At 53.9% G+C, this 19,658-nt stretch overlaps 1 protein-coding gene across 14 annotated transcripts in view; it reads right to left on the bottom strand.

Annotated features, from left to right (window-relative positions):
- GRAMD1B (GRAM domain containing 1B) overlaps positions 1–19,658 on the bottom strand; it is a 252,750-nt gene that overhangs the window by 57,042 nt on the left and 176,050 nt on the right. For 8 of the 14 annotated variants that reach the window (XM_014587922.2, XM_006148813.3, XM_006148812.3 and 5 more), the window contains one exon: positions 1,251–1,461. In XM_014587922.2, the coding sequence (XP_014443408.2) occupies positions 1,251–1,461 (211 nt within the window). Of the gene's footprint in view, positions 1–1,250; positions 1,462–3,582; positions 3,722–4,857; positions 4,991–12,691; positions 12,873–13,805; positions 13,993–15,401; positions 15,824–15,907; positions 15,933–19,658 lie in introns of those variants that run through there. The other 6 variants (XM_006148819.3, XM_006148821.3, XM_006148825.3 and 3 more) reach the window with 6 other exon arrangements.

The raw sequence follows: 19,658 nt of genomic DNA, 5'->3' as shown, positions 1-19,658 counted from the left end.
GGCTGCTACTGCCCCAGGGGCTCATGGGTCTGGATCCCTGGCTGTTAGTTAGCAGTTCTTCCTGCCATTGCCAATCATGACACCTGCGGTGTGACCGGGTGGGACCCATCACCCCGACAGGGTTCCGCTCCTACGTGGCTCTAGGTTTGAGGGCTCCGGTCCTAGCAGAGGCAGTGTCTGGGGCACGGGCAGAGATGGGGAGGGTGGGGCACGGTCTGCTCTCTGACCTGGGGTGCAGTGGGAGTCGTCCCTCAGTGGCTTCCAAGCCAGCCTGCCAGGGGACAGTGGGGCAGCCCCTGGGAAAGGGACCAAGCAGGACAGGGACCAGAGTCGGCAGGGGCAGAGGGAGGGGGCTGAGCACTACAGACAATTCGACACTAGAGGAGAGAGACAGACAGACACAAAAGATGGCTTACTTTTGAGAGGCGCTTGTGAGACTAAGACCATGCATGCAAAGGAGGTGTTTAGGGATGGCGGGGAAGAAGAGGAGGAACAAGACATCAAAGATAATTCAGATGGGACGCCAGCTCCCGTGCCTCCCAGGTCCACCCTTCCCGCCCCGGGGAGTGCAGTGGACAGAGGGGCATCCGAGGAGCATGTGGGCAAAGATGCCTCCTGCCTCCCGAAGGGCAGAGGGCGAGTGCCCAGCGCCCCTGGGGACCATAGCTGGCTGGGGCCTCCTCTAGCCCGGGCTTCCCTGGGGGCATTTCAGGGGCCAGTGCTCAGATGTGGTGCCGCTGTGCTGGGGGTAGGGACAGCAGCCCGGTCACTGCCTCTCCGCAGGTGAGCACCAAGCGGGTCAGTGCAAAGGGAAGGCAGGATGATGTGTGGGGAAGTAAAAAATACGGGGTTTCCAGGGGACTTGCTCCACCCATATATGGCTGTCCAAATAACGTTCTGGTCTACACCCGCTCTAGGGACCAAGCTCCGAAAGGCAGCAGGGATACGCGCAGCCCTGCCCCTGTCTGCAGGGTTGCTCCAAGCCCCAAGGAACTCGGGGCTCCCTGGCTCCTAGGAGGGAGTAGGCGCAGAGCCACTTCCTGAGCTCAGGGCGCCCGAGCACTCCACAGGGCCGGTAGTTCACAGGGTCTCTCCTGCTCGCCCTCGTTCAACAGAAGCCATCTCAGGTCACCAGGGCCCCTCCACCCTGTGAGGTCCCTGGAGCAAGGTGCGCCCTACCCCTGTCCCCAGCCCCGCACTCCTACCCGCCACTAACAACGATGCGCAGCGTTTCCGCGGGGTCAGCTCACCTTGGAATTTTTGCCCCCACTCCGGCCAGACTGTGAGGAGCAGCTGCGCTGCACGCCCTGCTCCGGCGTGGACGGCGACTTGTCCGAGGAGTGATCTGAGCCCTTCTCCACCATGGCGTCTCCGTCCTGGTTCTGTGGGGTTGGTGAGCGGGACCGCTTCCGGAGGATGGGGGAGCAGGCCGGCGTGCTGCGGTTTGAGTTACTGGCAGTGCTGCAGGGGCAGATGGAGAGGGAGTGGGGTGGAAAGGGGAGGACGGGGAGAAGCAGGCGGTCAGTGACTGGAGGCCAAAGACGTCCAAAGGAGCCAGCTCAGGGAGCCAGGCCAAGGGGCAGGGGGGACAAGGAGACCCAAACCCAGCTCTGGCCTTACTGTGCAGCAGTACCGCTGCCGGCCAGCAGAGGGCAGCGGTGCCCGCGTGAACGGGGAGCCAGGACTGGCAGGGCCCAGTGGGGGCGTTGGCATCTACACTGCCGGTTATTATTTGAGCCGCTGTATATACGAACAACTGTCTTGGAAAAAAGAATTTAAGATCCAAAAGACTCATTAGAGATGATCTCATAGTATCAACTCATTTTAAACACACTGCAATTCGAAGTTTCTATGCATTGGGTTTGGACGTTTTTTTAGTTTGCTAAGAGGGCACATGCGCTGGCTGGAGACAGGAGAGTGAGAAATACCACCACCACCACCACGGCCATGCCACAGTCCTTTCTCCTCCATTCTCCCCTGGGGGTTTTGGGCATGAGCACACGGGATGTGATCTTCAAGCCACCGAGTCCACTGGCCACGTGAGGTCAAGCCTTCACCACCACGCCACCTGCTGGCCCGGGGGTGGACATTTTTGTCCCTAAAAATGACAGTAATAGGAACCAGCAGATGGTGTAATGGTTACATCACCGGACTTCCACATGGCTGACCACGGTTCGAATCCCAGACCCAGAAGTTTGAAACTCACACCAGGCACGTTTGCATGTGTGCCCAGAATCCCAAGAGGAGAACGGAGGAGAAGGGATTGTGGCGTGGCCATGCCCCCCCCCCCCCCCGCGCGTCCTCACTTTCTGTCTCTCTGTCTCTCTCTGTCCCTCTAGTGAGCACACGGCCCCTCTAGCAAAAATCTCTCTTAAAAAAAAAAAAAAAAACGGAAACCACCTGGGGCTCCGCACAGCTCTGCCACCACAGCAGGCCATGCTGGGCCCACTCCCTCTGCCACGGATGACACAGTAGAGGGTCCCACATCCCATGCTCCCACCCCAAGATCCACTTCCAACAAGCCCCCTCGACTTCCCGCAGGACCCAGGCCACCGGTTTACAGGCTGTAGAAATAGCTACTAGTCGGTATGTAGCTCGCGCTTTCAATGGAGTAGAAGAGAAAGAAAAGAGTAGAAAAGGGGGGAATGGAATGCAATTGCGTTCAAGTAGGTGTTTGCCTGGCTTTCAGAGAATGGAATGAAGAACAAAAGGGGCGAAAAGGGGAAGAGGAGAGAAAGCAGCAGCAAAGAGGCCCAGCACAGGCGGCAGAGGTGAGGTGAGAAGGCTCCAGGTTCGGCCTGGTCTGCTTGATGCTCTGAGTGCATCCCTGGTCCTGGGTGGCCGCAGGGCAGGGGCCAGACTGTGACATGAGAAAAGAAAAGGAGGGAGGGTAGGAAGAAGGAAAGAGAGAGACAGGGGAACAGGAAGGACAGGAAATGTGAGACTGAGCCCCCAAGGCACCAGGGAGTGTGGGGAGGCAAGACCTACCCCTTGCCCCCTGCCGGGCAGCAACACTGCAGGAGGCTGTCCTGGCCTCAGCTGTCAGGGAGCTCACCCCAGCCTTCCCTGGGGAGCACGGGGCAGGGTGAGGGACGCTGCCATTTGCATGGACACCCAGCTGTGTTCAGGGGACCCATTTGCAATGGAAACCTTCCACCTGGGCACCCTCAGCAGAGGGAAGGGGAAGCAAGATGGGGGTGGGGAGGGGTGGGGAGGGCCCAGCACTGTGACTTTTGGAAGGAAACTTGTGGAAAGAAGGGAGAAGGAGACCAGGGGAAAGGAAGACAAACGACCGATCAGCCATAGGACGTGTGGAGAAAGCAAGGCCCGGCATTTTGTTCTGTCCTAAAACAAAATTTAAATGTAAAATTCTGTTTGCCACACGATCCATCAAGCCAGGCAATAGTAAAGCCCTTGGGAGCCCAGGACACCATGTGTTCTGGTGGGCTGCGGCTGGATCGCCGAGTGAGGGCTCTGCTGAGGATGTGGGTCTGTCTGTCTGTCTGTCTGTCTTTCTCAAGCAATAAACAAGCCAACAAAGACGAGTGTCTCGAGTCCTGTCTGCCCGCCCAGCCCCCTTACCTTACTTCTACACATGTGCCCTGGAGGAAGGAAGTTCCTTTCCTTTCCTTCAGGTGGAAAGGCCACACTTGGGGCCTGGGGACAAGTGTGACCCCCGTGCCAGCCTTGGGGGGACTCCCAAAGAGCAGGCCCAGGTGCAACCTTCCCAGGGTGAGCCTCTCTCAGGGCCAGTCCCTGCACGGCTAGGTGCTCCAGGGTTTAAACTCCCCTAAAGTCACTTCCTGGACCATCAGCCAAAGCACCTACCCACGCCCCGACTAGCTGGCTCAAAAGAGGACAAGGGAGAACCATGACCACGCGCATGCCCACCTCGGACACCGCAGGACCTGCAGCCCAGCCCTTGTCCAAGGGACACCTCTGGGCATGGCCGTTCCCAACCCTGTCCGTCCTGCTGATGGCGGCCTGTCGAGGAGGGATTCACACAAAGGGCGAGCATAAAGCGCGATAATACCACGCGAAGCCACCAGGCTGTCCCTGAGCCGTCCTATCGCCCGGCAGCTCAGGTTGGTCGACCCTCCGCTCCACAGGACACACTCTCTCCAGTCCACATCTCCTGTCTCAGGCACTGGCTCCTCTCTTGCTACCCAGTTCTAAAGTTAGTCTTTGGGACCAGCAGATGGCGTAGTGGTTACATCACTGGACTCCCGTGTAGTCGACCATGGTTGGAGTCCTGGACTGTGGCCTAAAACTCACGCTGGGCACAGGGTGTGTGTGTGTGCGTGCCTAAGATCCTGAGAGGAGAATGGAGAAGAAGGGATTGCAGTGTGGCCACTCCCCTCAGGGGGTGATTTCTCACTTTCTGTCTCTCTGTGTACTTGACAGAGAGACAGAGAGACAGAGTGCAAAATCACCCCCCCCCCAGGGGGCTGTCCACACTGCAGTCCCTTCTCCTCCATTCTCCTCTCAGGAGTCTGGGCACACACGCACACACCTGGCCTGAGTCCCAAGCCGCAGGGTCTGGGACTCAAATCACAGTTGACCACATAGGCATCTAGAGCCTTAACCACTATGCCACCTGCTGGCCCCATTCCCCTGGTTTTCCTTTTTATTATTATTATTTTTTTAACTTTTATTTATCATTATTTTTATTGCTATGTAATTTGCTGTAGGGCCCATGTGCTCACCAGAGAGAGAGAGAGAGAGACAGGGAAAACGAGAAAGCAAGCTGCCAGGTCCAAGACTTGAAACTCAGTCAGCCATGTGTGAGTCCAACGCCTTAAGCACCACACCAGCTGCCGGCCCCTCCCCTGGGAGGCACCATCCTCACCCTCCTACCTCCAGGCATCTGTACATCTACGGACTTGTGCCAAAAGGGTCCTTCCCCTATCACTACCCACTGGAGTCCTCTGACTTTCCCAAGACGGATCTAAGTGCCACCTTCTCCAGAAAGCATCGGCAAATCCCACTGCTGCAGTAACTCCAGCATCAACACATTCTCCCTGCTCCTAATAAAGCCCAGACCCAGAGGCACACCCTCTGCACCTCCCACCTTGCCTCGGGCAGTGCTTTGTGGGCAGCCTGTGCTCAGGAAAGGTTCTGCTGAATGGAATCCCACCCTGGAGGAAGTCTTGTCTCTGCGACTTTAACGATTCCCCTATCTCCAAGGCTCCCAATCCTACTACAAACTAAATAGCTATAAGTGGGGCCAGTGGTACAACAGGGAGACAGGAAGCTCTGTGAGGTGAGCCCACCTGGGAAGGTTCCAGTTAAAATCCAGAGACCCCTGGTACCAGCAGTTGGCATAATGAGTATGTCACTGGACTTCCACAAAGTCAGTCATGGTTCAAGGACGCGCGTGCGTGCGTGCCCAAGATCCCGAGAGGAGAATGGAGAAGGGATTGCGGCGTGGCCATCCCCTCTGGGGGATGCTTTATTGCTTTCTGTCTGTCTCTCCGGTGAGTGCATGTGCCCCAGGACACACCTGCCCACGACCCAGGTTTACTGAGGTTGGGGTGGATCACACTGTTAGAACCCTGCTGCGGGTACTGTCTGTCTCTCTCTTTTTGTTCAGGGAAGAGATAAATGAATGTAATGTGGCCAGCAGGTGGCGTAGTGGTAAGGGTGCTGGACTCCCACATGACCAGCTAGGGTTCCAGTCCTAGACCTGGCAGCTTGCTTTCTCACTTTCTGTCTCTTTCTCTCTCTCTCTGGTTAAATATAAATAATAATAATAATGATAATGAATAAAATTGAATACTTTTTTTAAAAAAAGGAAGCAATAAATGAACTTAAAAAGAAATATCTAGGGGTCAGCAGTTAGCGTAATGGCTATGTCACTGGACTCCCATGTAGTCAACCGCGGTTCGAGTCCCAGACCTGGTGGCTTAAACTCATGCCGGGCGCGTGTGCGTGCGTGCCCAAGATCCCAAGAGGAGAATGGAGGAGAAGGGATGGCGACATGGCCATCCCCCCTGGGGGGTGATTTCTGGCTTTCTGTCTCTCTGTGTCTTTCTGGTGAGCGCATGCACCCTATCGCAAAAACCTCTCCCCCCCCCAAAAAAAAATGAAAGATCTAAAAATTACTGCACAGCACCAAGCATTTGCTAAGCACGGCTCCATGTAATCCTCCCAACCAACCTAAGAAGTCTTGGTGGAGGGGCCAGCATATGGGCACTGGACACTCACATGGAAGTCTTGGTGGATAACATTAGTGGACCTATTTTTCAGGTGATAAGTGTGAATTCCTGACAGATAAGGGAAGGACAGGATTTAAGTAGCCCTGTCTAATGACAGGGATTTTTCTTAGAACATGCATTCGGGAATATTTGCTTGCTGAGAGAGAAAGCGAGAAATCATCCCCTAGGGGAACAGCCACGCCGCAATCCCTTCTCCTCCATTCCCTGGGATCTTGGGCACGCATGCACAGGTGCCCAGTGTGATTTTCAGGCCGCCAGGTCTGGGACTCGAATCGTGGTCGACCATGGAGTCCAATGCCTTAACCAGTACACCACGTGCTGGCTCCATCTCTCCTGTCTTTAAGACTTTGAACTAAGACCATGTCACTTCCCTCCTGGTTACTTTACTAAAAAAGCAGACTTCCTTAAGTCTGAACGCATCACCTCATGCTACGTACGGTTTGATCCTCCTTCTTATGATTAGTTCTGGCTGAAGCCTCTGAGAAACAGGGAAATACGGGAAGATTACCAAGGCTCTTGCAGCTTTCTGCAATGGCTCGCTTTACAGCACCCCACCTCCCCCTCAGACATGGTGGCCACGCACTACTTTGTTTGACCTTCTTTCCTTCCTTAACCCAGTGTGATCCTCAGGACACAGGTAGGCCTTGTCAGCAAGCCAGGTCTTTGATCAGCCATCCATGCACTTTTCAGAACCCTGAGCGGAGCAGACCTGTGAGCTGGCATTCTAGTGTTCCTCCTCCAACCTGCCCACCTTCAGAAAAAGTCATTCCTGCCCTAGATATTGCAAAAGACATACCTTTTGTTCTGGACCCTGCACCTCCGCTTGGCCAACAGCAGGGCCCACCTACTTCCATGGCACATTGTGCCCCAACGGCCACCACGGCCCTGGCTCACTCCCAGACAGAGCCCACACACACACCTGGACACCACGTGCTCACTCCATGGTTTCTCCTTAGCCCAGCCTCACAATGACCTGTGTGATCACATACACGACGGGAGTCATCTTGGTGCCGGGGCATCAGTAATTTTTTTAAAAGACTGCCTGGTACATCCAAAGCAAGTTCACTGAATACAAAGTGCATTCGTCAGCCACTGAGAGCCAGCGTCAATCCACGTTGGTGTGTGGAGGGCCTGCCTGGGCCATCGAGTCTGGATGACGGCCAGTCTGGGTGTCAGCAGGCCCAGGTTGGAGGCCCAGCTCGGCCACCTGCCTGCTGGCACCTCTGGCCCTGGAGCCGTCTCCCTCACTGGAAAAGCGAGCTGCACCAATGCCTGCCTCAGAGCGCTGCGGTGCTAAACGAAGTGACCCATGTCAGGCGGCTAGCCATGCAGTGTGCCTAAGTGATGGCGTGCGTGATGTATACTTCTGAGCTAGTGTAGTATTTGTTTATTTATTTTTTTAGAGAGAGATTTTTGCTATAGGGCATGTGTGCCCGCCGAAGAGACAGAGAGAGAGAGAGAGAGAGAGAGAGAGAGAGCAAGAAAACACCTTTGGGGGGATGGCCACACTGAAATCCCTTCTCCTCCATTCTTCTCTCTTCTTGGGCATGTCCATACTGGAGTCCAGCATGGGTTTTAAGCCACCGGGTCCAGGACTTAAAACCATGGTTGACTACATGGAAGTCCAACGACGTAACCATTACGCATCTGCTGATCCCAGTGTATTATTAAGAAGGTGCCTGGTCCTCTCTCTAAAATATGGAATAAATATCCTTGCCCTATAACCCCAAAGGGTTCTGTGGAAAAGCTCTGAATACTCCTCAGCATTATTTCCCAAAGTGGGGACCAGAACACTCAGGGTGTTTCCTTCAAGTGCAGAATCTCAGCCTATCCAATAGATGAGGTAACACACAACACCAATAGACGAACATTTCCAGGGGACAGTCTTAAAGACCTGCATTTTAGGGACCAGCAGTTGGCATAATGGCTATGTCGCTGGACTCTCATGTAGCTGATCGCAGTTCGAGTCCCGGACCCGGTGGCTTAAACTCATGCTAGGCGCATGTGCGTGCATGCCCAAGATCTCCCGAGGGGAGAAGGGATTGCAGTGTGGCCACCCCCCCGGGAGGTGATTTCTCCCTTTGTGTCTCTCTCTGTCTTTCTGGTGAGTACACGCACCCTATAGTAAAAACCTCTCAAAAAAAAAAAAAGAAAAAAAGAACCTGCATGTTAAATTGGTACCACAGGTGACTCCAAGGTACCAAGTTGGTTTGAGAGCCACTGCTCACAAGAAATAATCTTGGAGGGAATCAGCAGTTAGTGTAATGGCTATGTCGCTGGACTCCCATGTAGTCGACCGTGGTTCGCGTCCTGGACCCGGTGGCTTAAAACTCATGCCGGGTGTGTGTGCGTGCGTGCCCAAGATCCCGAGAAGAGAATGGAGGAGAAGGGATTGTGGCATGGCCATCCCCCTTGGGGGGTGATTTCTCGCCTTCTGTCTCTGTCTCTCTCTGTCTGTCTGGCGAGTGCATGTGCCCTATAGAGAAAACCTCTCTCCTCCTCCCCCCACAAAAAAAGAAATAATCTTGGGGCCAGAAGGTGGCATAGGAGGCTGGAACCCACATGGTTGGCTGTGCGGTTTAAGTCCTGGACCCAGTGGCTTGAAAAAACACACCAGGCACCTATGTGTCCCTGCCTAAAATCCTGAGAAGAGAATGGAGAAGGAGTCACCTGCGGTTTGAGCCTCAGACCCGACAGCTTGAAACTCATGTCAGGTATGTATGCGTGCCCAAAATCCCGAGAGAAAAACAGAGAAGGGAATGTGGCGTGGCCATCGCCCCTGGGGGATGATTTCTCACTTTCTGTCCTTCTCTCCGGTGAGCGCACACACCTTATAGCAAAAATCTCTCTTAAAACCGGAAGAAATAAACGGTCTTTAGATCGTCAAGGAATAAGGAATGTACCTGCCCCAGGTGATGGAGGCCGTCTATAGAAGACACTCAGTGTCCACCAGGTATAGGCGGATGGGCTGGGGACGAAGAATTCCTTGAGCTTATCCTAAGAACCCCTACTGGGACTCTGATGGGGCCTGAGCAGGGGAAATGGCTGAGGACAAACTATCTGATGGAATGCCACCCTCCCTTGGTGCAGGGGTCTGACAAGATCACCAGACGGTTACCCACACCCACACGCACAGACGCACACTTCAAGAGCCTCATCCCCCCCCGCCTTCTGCAGCACCTGGTTAAAATAGATTCTGGCGGCCACTGTCCCCAATCTCTAACAGGGACCCAATCTCATCTCCGTACCGATTCTGACACGTCACCAAGACTTCTCAGTCATTTCTAATGTTTTACTTTAAAGAGTGTTTTTGTGCTATAGGGTACATGAGCTCACAAGAGACAAAGTGAGAAGTCACCCTCCAGGTGGCATAGCCCTGCAAACCCTTCTTCTCCATTCTCCTCCTGGGATTTTGGGCAGGCACGCACATGCTCTTGGTGAGAGTTTCAAGCTGCCGGGTCTGGGACTCAAACTGTGGTTAGCCATGTGGAAGCCCAGCACCTTAACCACTACGTCACCTGCTGCCTCCCCCAACCCCTTTTTAGGTTTTTTTTTTTTTTTTTTTTTTTTTTGGTTGAGATTTTTTGCTATAGAGTGTGCACTCGCTAGGAAGACAGAGAGACAGAAAGTGAGAAATCACCCCCCAGGGGGGATGGCCACACCATCTCATAGCGCACATGTGCCTGCCAGGCCAGAGACGCAGAGGCAGAAAATGAGAAAACACTCCAGGGGAGGGTGGGTGGGTAATCTTTCTGCAGATACCCACGTGAGTTAGCCAGCTTCCCCAGAATTTTCCCAGAGCATGCACTCCAGGGTCTGAGCTACTGCAGGAAGGCCCCGGGGGTAACATCTGCAGGGGACATGGCACTGCCTCAGGATCCTCCCTCAGCAGCTCTGTCCACGTAAACCGGTCCCCATCCTGGGTTTGCTAGGAGTCCCGAAAAGCGGTTACGCCTCTGTGTCCTCGCCATCGACCATGTCTAGACAGCTCGGTGCTCACTGGGGACCGCAGCGCAGCAGAGAGTACACACCTGACCAGCACCTGGCAGGTGGCGGTGATGGCTCGAATCACCAATCCCGGCAGGACCCCCTTCCTCTCGGGCTCTCCTCCCTAGGGACCACACACCGAGTACTTGAAGAAGGAGCTTCCTTTGCCTGGCTCGCTCCCTACCCAAACCTGGATTTCTGGTCTCAGCTGCTCTGACCCAGGGAAATAAAACCATAACCCCAAGTACCCCAAGAAATATCCAGTTCAGGGACCAGCAGCTGGCATAATGGCTATGTCGCTCAACTCCCATGTAGTCGACCGCGGTTTGAGTCCCTGACTCAGTGGCTTAAACACACCAGGCATGTGCATGCGTGCCCAAGATCCCGAGAGGAGAATGGAGGAGAAGGGATTGCGGCATGGCTGTCCTCCCCGGTGGGTGATTTCTTGCTTTCTGTCTCTCTGTCTCTCTTTTTCTGGCGAGCGAGTGCATGTGCCCAATGCAAAAACAAAACAAAACAAAACAAACAAACAAAAAAAAAAACCTGGTTCAGAGAAAGGTCTTTTAGGTCTGGCCCTCTCAGTGTTATGGATGGGAGTTACAGGTCCAGAGAGACGACCTGACTGTCCACTAAGGGGCAGACAGACAGCAGGACACCTCTGCCCTCCACTGCCCAGACAAGGGTGCTGAGCAGTGGGCCTCAGAGGCTCCCCCCGTGCCCACACACACGCGTTTCAGGATACTGGATGGGTGGGGTCTAAAAGGTAAGAAATGAGTTTCTCTCCATGAGAGGGGCTCCCCTGGCCACAGATGGAACCTACTGTGTGTGCCTAGCGCTGAAGCTTTTGTTATTTTTAATTTGGTATAGGGCACATTTGCTCACCAGAGAGAGACTGGGACAGAGAGAGAAAAATGAGAGAGCACGCCCCAGGGGGATGGCCACACTGCAGTCCCTTCTCCGTTATCCTCTTGGGATTTGCACACACACACGTTCATCAAGTTTGTAAGTCACTGTGTCAGGACTCAAAATGTGTGGTCGGCAGGTAGGATGCAGTGCTTTAATCACCATGCCACCGGCTGGCCCTCACTTAGAATCTGTCAGCCTGGAAATTCTCACGACCGGGTCCGGTTCCGTCCCTAAGGGAGAAGCCAGCTGCACCGTTGTGTCTAACTGTGGTTACCTGGCTGAAGAAAGGGCTGGACGGCTTGGAGGAGAGGTGCTTCCCCCAGGGCCCAGAGCTTCTCTTCCCACACCAAGGCCTAAGCTGAGTCTCGGCCTGGTCCCAGCAAGGCCCCACTGCAACCTGGTCCCCACAGTATGTAAGACACAGCCAGAGGCAAGGGACGGAAAGACCCCGCGGCCAAAGCCTCCCTTCCCCGTCATGGTGTACCCGAACCCAACACAGATCCTCACACTGGGCCCCCTGCCCTGCAGGCGTGAGAGTCTGGCAGAGACCAACATCTTGTTCCTTCTCTTGTGGGGTAACATGCTGAAGCCCCTGGGGGGCTGCCCAAGTGGGCCTTTGGGTGAGGGCCACAAGGTGCTCAGCCAAGGTTCTGCCTGAAATTTGAAACCAAAAGGGTGGAGGCCTGCGCTGTGGCTGGGTCCAGACAGCTGGAAACCCGACAGCTGCCGCCAAGGCCCATGTGCTGTGGAACCATCCTTGCACTGCCCGAGCCCCCGCCTCCCCCTGCTCTCTGCCCCTCGCTGTGGCACCATGGAGACACCTCAGGGCATCTCCTGTGGGCAACAAGTTCCACTTACTCTCTCCACCTTCCCATCTTAAGCAGTAAAGGATAGTTTCAAATAAGGTTTCGGGGTGGGGGCCAGCAGGTGGCATGATAAAGACACTGGGCTCTCACATGGCTGACCGCGATTCAAGTCCCGGACCCAGAGGCTTGCTTTCTCTCTCTCGTGAGCACACGTGCCCCTATAGCAAATTAAATAATAATAATACATAACATTAAATAATCTTTTAGAAAAATAAAATAGAATTAAAAAAAAAATCTTGGGTTGGCCCTGTGGCTCAGTGGTTATGAGGCCTGGATCCCACATGGCTGACCACAAGGTTTCACCAGCAGCTTGACACAAACAGGCTCAGGGCATTTGCATGTGTGGGCAAAGCCAACAGGATGGAGAGATGGAGACGGGACCGGGCGGGGAGGGGGGGTGACCATGCCCCATGGCAGGAGCTTATCCACGCTTTCTCTCTCGCTCTCTCTCTCTGGCAAATGCACGCACCCTCTGGTAAATAATAGTATCAGTAACAACAATCAATCTTACAACACAATGAAAGGTAGCCACACCCGCCCAAAACGGCTGGAGCCAAGCGACCGATTTAGTATCTGGGCATTCTCACTAGGCCCTGCTAGAGCCGTGGGCAAGTCCAGCAGGGCTTTTGCCGTTGAGGACTTTGGTAACTGGCTACTTAACACATGGCAGGGCAAGGGGAGCCTCGGCCCAGCAGAGAACAGCAGGTCAGTTACCCTTCCACCGGCGCTCTCAGTCCAGACAGGTGACGGGTGGAAAGAGGCCCCGACCAGGGCAGAAGCGGCCTGCCTTTCCTCCTCAGGCCAATGAGAAGAGATCCCTCATCGTGGTGGCGAGAGCCTCCCTCCATCCCACTCCACCACCCTCCACACCCCGCCTGGCTTTCCCGCAGCTTCTGTTCAGCCCAGAGTTTGGAATTCAATCCAGGAACAGGCATGACAAACACTATTTTTCATTTCCATGGAGACCAGGGTCTGCAACAGAATCAGGACTCCATGCCTGAAATGCCAAAACAGCCTGACCCACTTTCCCCCTTCCTACAAAAACAAAATAAGTTTGTTGGGGTCTTGCCAGAGCTTGGGGGGAAAGGCACAGTGACTGTTACCTCTGCGGATCTTTCCGAAAGAAACCCACTTTGATAAGCTTGGAAGATGCTTTAGATGCCACAGAACCTAGCATCAGTTAGACACAGTTTTCCCTGAAGGGCTGCCAGGCTGTACCAAGTCCCTTCTGTCCTGTCCTGACCTCCCAGAGGCAAAGAAACATGGTCCCGAGGAGAAGGACTTTAATGACCAGCTATTAACGTGCTCCAAAAACCAGCTGCTCTCCAATCTCCTCTTGCACGACTTCTGCCCTCATTGTCTTCCCGACCCCCCGAACCGTTCTCTCCTCTGTACGAACCGAGTTCACGTCTGCCCTAAGGTATTTGCAGTTGCCGGCTCTACTTCCTCTGAAGTGTTCCATGCGTGGTCCTTTTCTGCCCTGGATCCAAGCTCAAATGTCAGAGCAGACTTTCTTTTAGGTTTTTGCCACAGGGCATGTGCACTTGCCGAGAGAGAGAGAGAGGGGGGGGTGGGGAGAGAGAGAGAGAGAGAGAGAGAGAGAGGTCAGACCCCCACCCGTGCCACAATCCCTTCTCCGTTTTCCTCTTGGGATTTTAGGCGTGATTTTCAGACTGCCAGGTCTGGGGCTCAAACTGTGGCTGGCCACGTGGGAGTCCAGAATCGTAACCACCACACCACCTGCCAGCCCCAGAGCAGACTTCCTTGAAGGCCCACTTGCTGACTGGCCCCCCTGTCCCCAGGCAATCATGACCTTCACAGCACTTACGGGAGCTGAGGTGGGCTTGGTATGCTTGGTGCACGAGAGGGGCTGGGGCGTGGTCTGCAGTGCGTGCCCCCTCCTCTAGCAGAAGGACAGGCAGACACTGGACGGCGATGTGCACAGCATGAGTTCAGGAAGGCGCTCTCAGGGCCAGTTGGCCCATCCTTCAGCCGTGCTGTCAGACACAGCTTTCTTGAACCGGCCTCGATGTGCCTTCTTTATAGTGCCAGCCCATCGGCCCATGAAAACTCAAGAATGACCTCACTTCCGGACCCTTCGCAGGCCTGCTCGCTTTACACAGGAAGGTATCGGTTTAAAACCCTGAGCTTAGGGTGCCCTTGAGAAAAACCACATCATCTTCCTGTGCACCTGGGTTCCTTGGTTGGCTGAGTAGTTACAACCTGCCTTACAATTCTTCTTACAGGAGAAGATTAAGCCTCACTGGCGCGTTCCAAGGGGAAAGGGCTTCCTGGGATTGCTCAGGGAGTGAAAAGGGGTTTGAAACATTTACAAGAAGGAACTGAATCCCATCCCTCATCTGCCCTTCCACGTGGCAGAGACGCGGGATGAGAGTACAGACTGTCACTACTCACGTCTTCTGCTAGTCCCTGCTCCTAAGGGCTGCAGCCACACAAGCTTCTGAGGAAGCAAAAGACCCTGAATGTGCACTTAGCGGGAGCGTGCAGTTTCTCCGCCCTGGGAGGGTGCAACAGAGCAGACCCCCACAGTGAGGGCGCAGCCATGCTGGGTTGTAGGCAGGGGGCCGGCTGAGCTGCTTCGTGACAGCACAGCTGGGAAGCGGCGCTGCTGTCCTGCGAGCCATCCTCCCTCTGGAGGTAAGAGTCCCCTCTGCCCAGCCTCTGCTTCAGCTCCCCGGGGACAGGAAACTCACGAGGTGGCTGCGCACAGGGGTGGACAGCTCTATGGGGGGCCCGATTGCCCTGTCTCTCCGTGACCACGACCTGTCTGACTCTCTGAGGTTAGCAGTCTTTAGAAATTAAGCCAACCTTCTAATTTCATGTCATTAAACGAGCATGCCCTGCAAAACTCCAGCTCAGTGATACATGTGCATCTGGGGGACCCACCGGTCTAGGTCGTGGGGGACCCACACGTATTTAAACAGCTGTTGGGTGTATGCAGGGACTGCCAACTTTTACGCTTGGCTCATCAATCTCAAACAAACCCAAGTACTAGCTCCGCCCAAACCAAGTACTAGCTCAGAAGTCTCCACGCTCAGGGAAACGAGACCCTGTGAACACAGAAAGGGGCTACGCCAGCCAAGGAGGCCCTTTCCTGGAAGGGCAGCTCCAGTCCACGGGGAGGCCACGAGACACTGGGACCAGGTAAGGAGGAGTTTAACTGAATAGAACGGTCCACTACTTCTCAGCTTGCTCTTCAGGGGCCCCTCCCCCGCCCTGAGCAAGGCTGCCACCAAAACAGCGAGGGGTTGGGGTGGGAGCCATCCCACTCTCTGTCCATCCAGCACATGACTGAGGAGGACAACTGCCCCAGGCCAGGCAGTGTTCTAGCCACTGGGAATATTGTCCCTGCCCCGAAGACACACCCAGTCTGAAAGGAGAGACAGACAGGCAATTAACTTACACATGTGATAGACAGAAGCTCCTCGGGTTCAATCAAAACAGCTCTCACCAGCTGCTGGGGACGCCAGGCTACGGAAGCGGGGAACTGCACACCAGAGCCACACCGCTCAGTCCCTTCTCACCGCACACCATGGGGGAAACTGAGCCCCGAGCTTCAGCCCTTACTATGCGAGACAGATGTGTGTGGGGTCGACCCAACCCCACCAGACACTCGGGCAGGGCAGGGTGGCTGAGAGCAGCAAGACTCGGATCTACACTCAGCAATGTGTCCAGGACCCAGGTGCAGGCAGCCCGGGCAGTTATCACGGCGTGGTCAGGGCCCGGGCGCCTCGGGTGCCCTGGCTGCTACACGCCTGTCAGGTGAGGGTTCCCAGTGACGCAGCAGACTAGGGGCGAGTGGGTGGATGAAGTCACACGCAGCTGGCAGTGTGCCTGTCCCTCCTGTCACAGCTCCCCCCCGCACCACTGGCATGACCCACCTAAACGGCTGAGCCCTAACTGACTGACCTCTGAGATTCCGATCGGATCTGATTCATCTTCCTGCTAGAGATCACACAGAAACATGCCAAAGGAAGACCATGACGTTAAAACCGTGGATATTTTGGGACCTGCAGATGGTGTAATGATTATACCACTGGACTCCCATGTAGTCACCCATGGTTCGAATCTCGGACCCAGCGGCTTAAGACTCACGCTGGGTGCATGTGTGGGCATGCCCAAGATCCTGGAAGGAGAATGGAGAAGGGATTGTGGTGTGGTCATTTCCCCTGGGGGGTGATTTCTCACTTTCTGTCTCTCTGGAGAGTGCACATACCCTATAGCAAAAATCTCTCCAAAATAAATAAACAAACAAATAAAATCAAAGGTATTTTAGAACAAAGAGCATAGTAGATGGCCAGTCCACTGGCCTGTCATCTGTCACATGCCTAAGCCCTTCAAGAGAGGCTCCCACTTCATTTAAAACACATTCCAGGCACAGACTTCCAAACTGGCTTCTGTGACCCTTCTCGGTGTCTCCTACTACCATTAGAAAGTATTTCTGGGGACCAGCAGTTGGCGTGATGGCTATGTTGCTGGCCTCCCATGTAGTCGACCACGGTTCGAGTTCCAGACCCAGTGGCTTAAACTCACCCTGGGCGTGTGCATGCGTGCCCAAGATCCCAAGAGGAGAGTGGAGGAGAAGGGATTTCGGCTTGGTCATCCCCCCGGGGGATGATTTCTCTCTCTCTGTCTTTCTGGCGAGTGCACACATCCTATAGCAAAAACCTCTCGAAAGAAAGAAAGAAAGAAAGAAAGAAAGAGAAAGAGAGAAAGAAATTTCTGACATTAAAAAAAATGTTACAGGGGGCGACAGGTGGGATGGTGGTTAAGGCCGGTGGACTCTGACATGGCTAATCGCTGTTTGAGTCCTGGACCTGGTGGCTTGCTTTCTCACTGTCCCATCCTTCACCCACTCTGTCCCTCTCTGCTCAAATCAAAATAAATAAAATAAAGTTAAATAAAAAATAATTCTTAAGAAAAAATCTGTTGCATTGTACTTACTACCATTTTTTTAAAGTTTTTGTTTGTTTGTTTTGGCAACAGGGCATGTGCACTCACAGGACAGAGATGGAGAGGGAGAATGAGAGGTCACTCCCTGGGGGGATGGCCATTACACAGTCCCTTCTCTTTCAGTCTCCTGTCGGGATTTTGGGCACGCACACACACGTGCCTGGCATGATTTTTGAGCTGCCGTGTCTGGGACGCAAACCACAGTCAACGCCATTGTATTTGATTCCAGCTTTCCCAGATCTGAGGTCAGTTGTTTAGCTGTAACCTCTCCTCCACTCTTACCTCCTTCCCTTGGGTGAAATGGTCGTAATTCCTCAGAGCTGTTCTCAGGAGTTAAAAATCATCTCTCCTACAACAGCATCACCCCAGCTTTGTTTAGTTTGAGCTTCTAAACCCCAAGGGGTAGATGAGGCATTAACTGGTAAGGAACTCATTTGGACAATGCTGGCCAGTTTTATTTACGCTTTGCTTCCTGAAACTTTCTACCAAGGTCCTACCTCACCCCTCTGGGAGTTACAGAACAATCATAACTCCTCTTCCAGGGGGCATTTTTTTTTAAGAGGTTTTTGTTACAGGGCACGTGCGCTCGGCAGAAAGACAGAGAGACACAGAGAGAGAAATCACCCCCAGGGAGGATGGCCACTCTGCAATCCTTTCTCCTCCATTCTCCTCTCAGGATCTTGGGCACGCACACACACGCGCCCAGCGTGAGTTTAAGCCACCAGGTCCGGGAATTGAACCGTGGTCGACTACATGGGAGTCCAGCGACATAGCCATTATGCTAACTGCTGGTCCCATCCCTAGGTGGCATTTTTTTTTTTGAGAGCTTTTCACTGTAGGGCGCGTGCGCTCGCCAGACAGACAGAGAGAGACATAGAGACAGAAAGCGAGAAATCACCGCCCAGGGGGGATGGTCACGCCGCAATCCCTTCTCCTCCATTCTCCTCTCGGGATCTTGGGCACGCACACACACGCGCCCGGCGTGAGTTTTTAAGCCACTGGGTCCGGGACGCGAACCGCGGTAGACTACGTGGGAGTCCAGCGACATAGCCATTACGCTAACTGCTGGTTCCCCCTAGGTGGCATTTTAACATGGGCTCATGCCCTCCCAGACTCACTGGTCCCTCTCGTCATTCCCCACAACATAGGGCCACAGATCTCTGCCATGGCAAGGCTCACTCCCCTCTGCATGAATCCCTGCTGGTAGCAGTCCCCCTTCGACTGTGGAGGCCAGACCTCGGTACTGTACTCAAAGAAGTGGGTCTGACCAGCTGAGAACACAGCAAAACGCTCACCCTGTGTGCTTTGAAATCAGAGTGCAAACCCATTTTTGGAGTCATCATTTGACTTGGGGAATCCAGAGTTAGTCACTGTTCTCTTCTGAGGTTGGGGTACCGTGTTCGACCTCCCCTACAGGCTAAGGAAGCTGCTGGATGAGTAAGGCATGTATACACATCCAACACGGCACACACATCCACCACCACCCCAGCCAACAGACCCGGGCTCCAGTGAGGGAGATGGCACCCCAGCTCAGCGGCCCTGCAGCTCCAATGTCACACGAATACCCTCTAAGCCAGTTGCAAAACCACGGGCCTTAGACACTCTCCTATCTGGACACAGGAAGGATATTTACATTGTTAAATAGCTGGGGTAAACAATTTCTAACTGAGTGATACTTTGTGGTGTGAAATGATATGAAGTTCACATTTTTTTTTTTTTAGAAATGTTTGCTATAGAAGTTTTGCTATAGGGCATGTGCGCTCACCAGAAAGACAGAGACAGAGAGACAGAAAGTGAGAAATTACCCCCTGGGGGAGGGATGGCCACTCCGCAATCCCTCCTCCTCCATTCTCCTCTCAGGATCTTGGGCACGCACGCACACATGCCTGGTGTGAGTTTAAGCCACCGGTCCGGACTCGAACTGTGGTCAACTAACTACATGGGAGTCCAGTGACACAGCCATTATGCCAACTGCTGGTCCCCACATGTAAGAAATTCAGAGCCCATGAATTCCATTTGTTTCACACTCCATAAATTATTTCTTAAAATAAATAATTACTTAATTCAATTAATTTATTTACTTTAATGTTATAAGAGAGAGGGAGGGAAAGTGAGAAAGCTAGCTGTCAGGTCCAGGTCTTGAACCATAGTTGACCATGTGAGAGCCCAGTGCCTTAACCACAGGCCACCTGGCAAGCCCCATATAAAAAGTCTTTATGGGAAGACAGTCACGCTCATTCGTTCATAAATTCTCCACGACCACTTCTGTCACATAGAGCAGAGCTGCGGAGCTGTGGCTGGAGCCTGCGTGGCTTAGAAAGCCCACACCATCTACCATGTGGCCCTCCAGGGAGAGTTAGGGGAGCATAGTATAGCAATGCATGACCTTGGAAAGGTCATTTCTGCAAGCCTGATTTCCCTGTCTGTCAGGGGGAGGGCGCTGGGGTCCCCCAGACAGGGAACCTGTGAGCTTGCTCCTTCCGGCAGAGAGAATTGGCAGGGCAAGAAGCAAAGGATGACAAAGCTCTTAGCCCTTCACTCTCCCTAGCAGATGGTTCTGAAGTTGCTCAAATGCGTAAACAGGTGTAACCAGACTGGTGGATTCTCCACTCCCCGCCCCGGCCAACCCTCCCAGGGCACTATTTTCTACTCGTGGCCTTGACATTGTCACTCTCCTATTGGGGCAGCCCCGAAACACCCCTTTCCC

This window comes from Tupaia chinensis, unplaced genomic scaffold (assembly GCF_000334495.1).
Source record: "Tupaia chinensis unplaced genomic scaffold, TupChi_1.0 Scaffold000247_1, whole genome shotgun sequence".
NCBI classification, from domain to species: Eukaryota; Metazoa; Chordata; class Mammalia; order Scandentia; family Tupaiidae; genus Tupaia; species Tupaia belangeri.
Note: the sequence above shows the minus strand (reverse complement) of the source record. Positions and strands in the feature narration are given on the sequence as shown.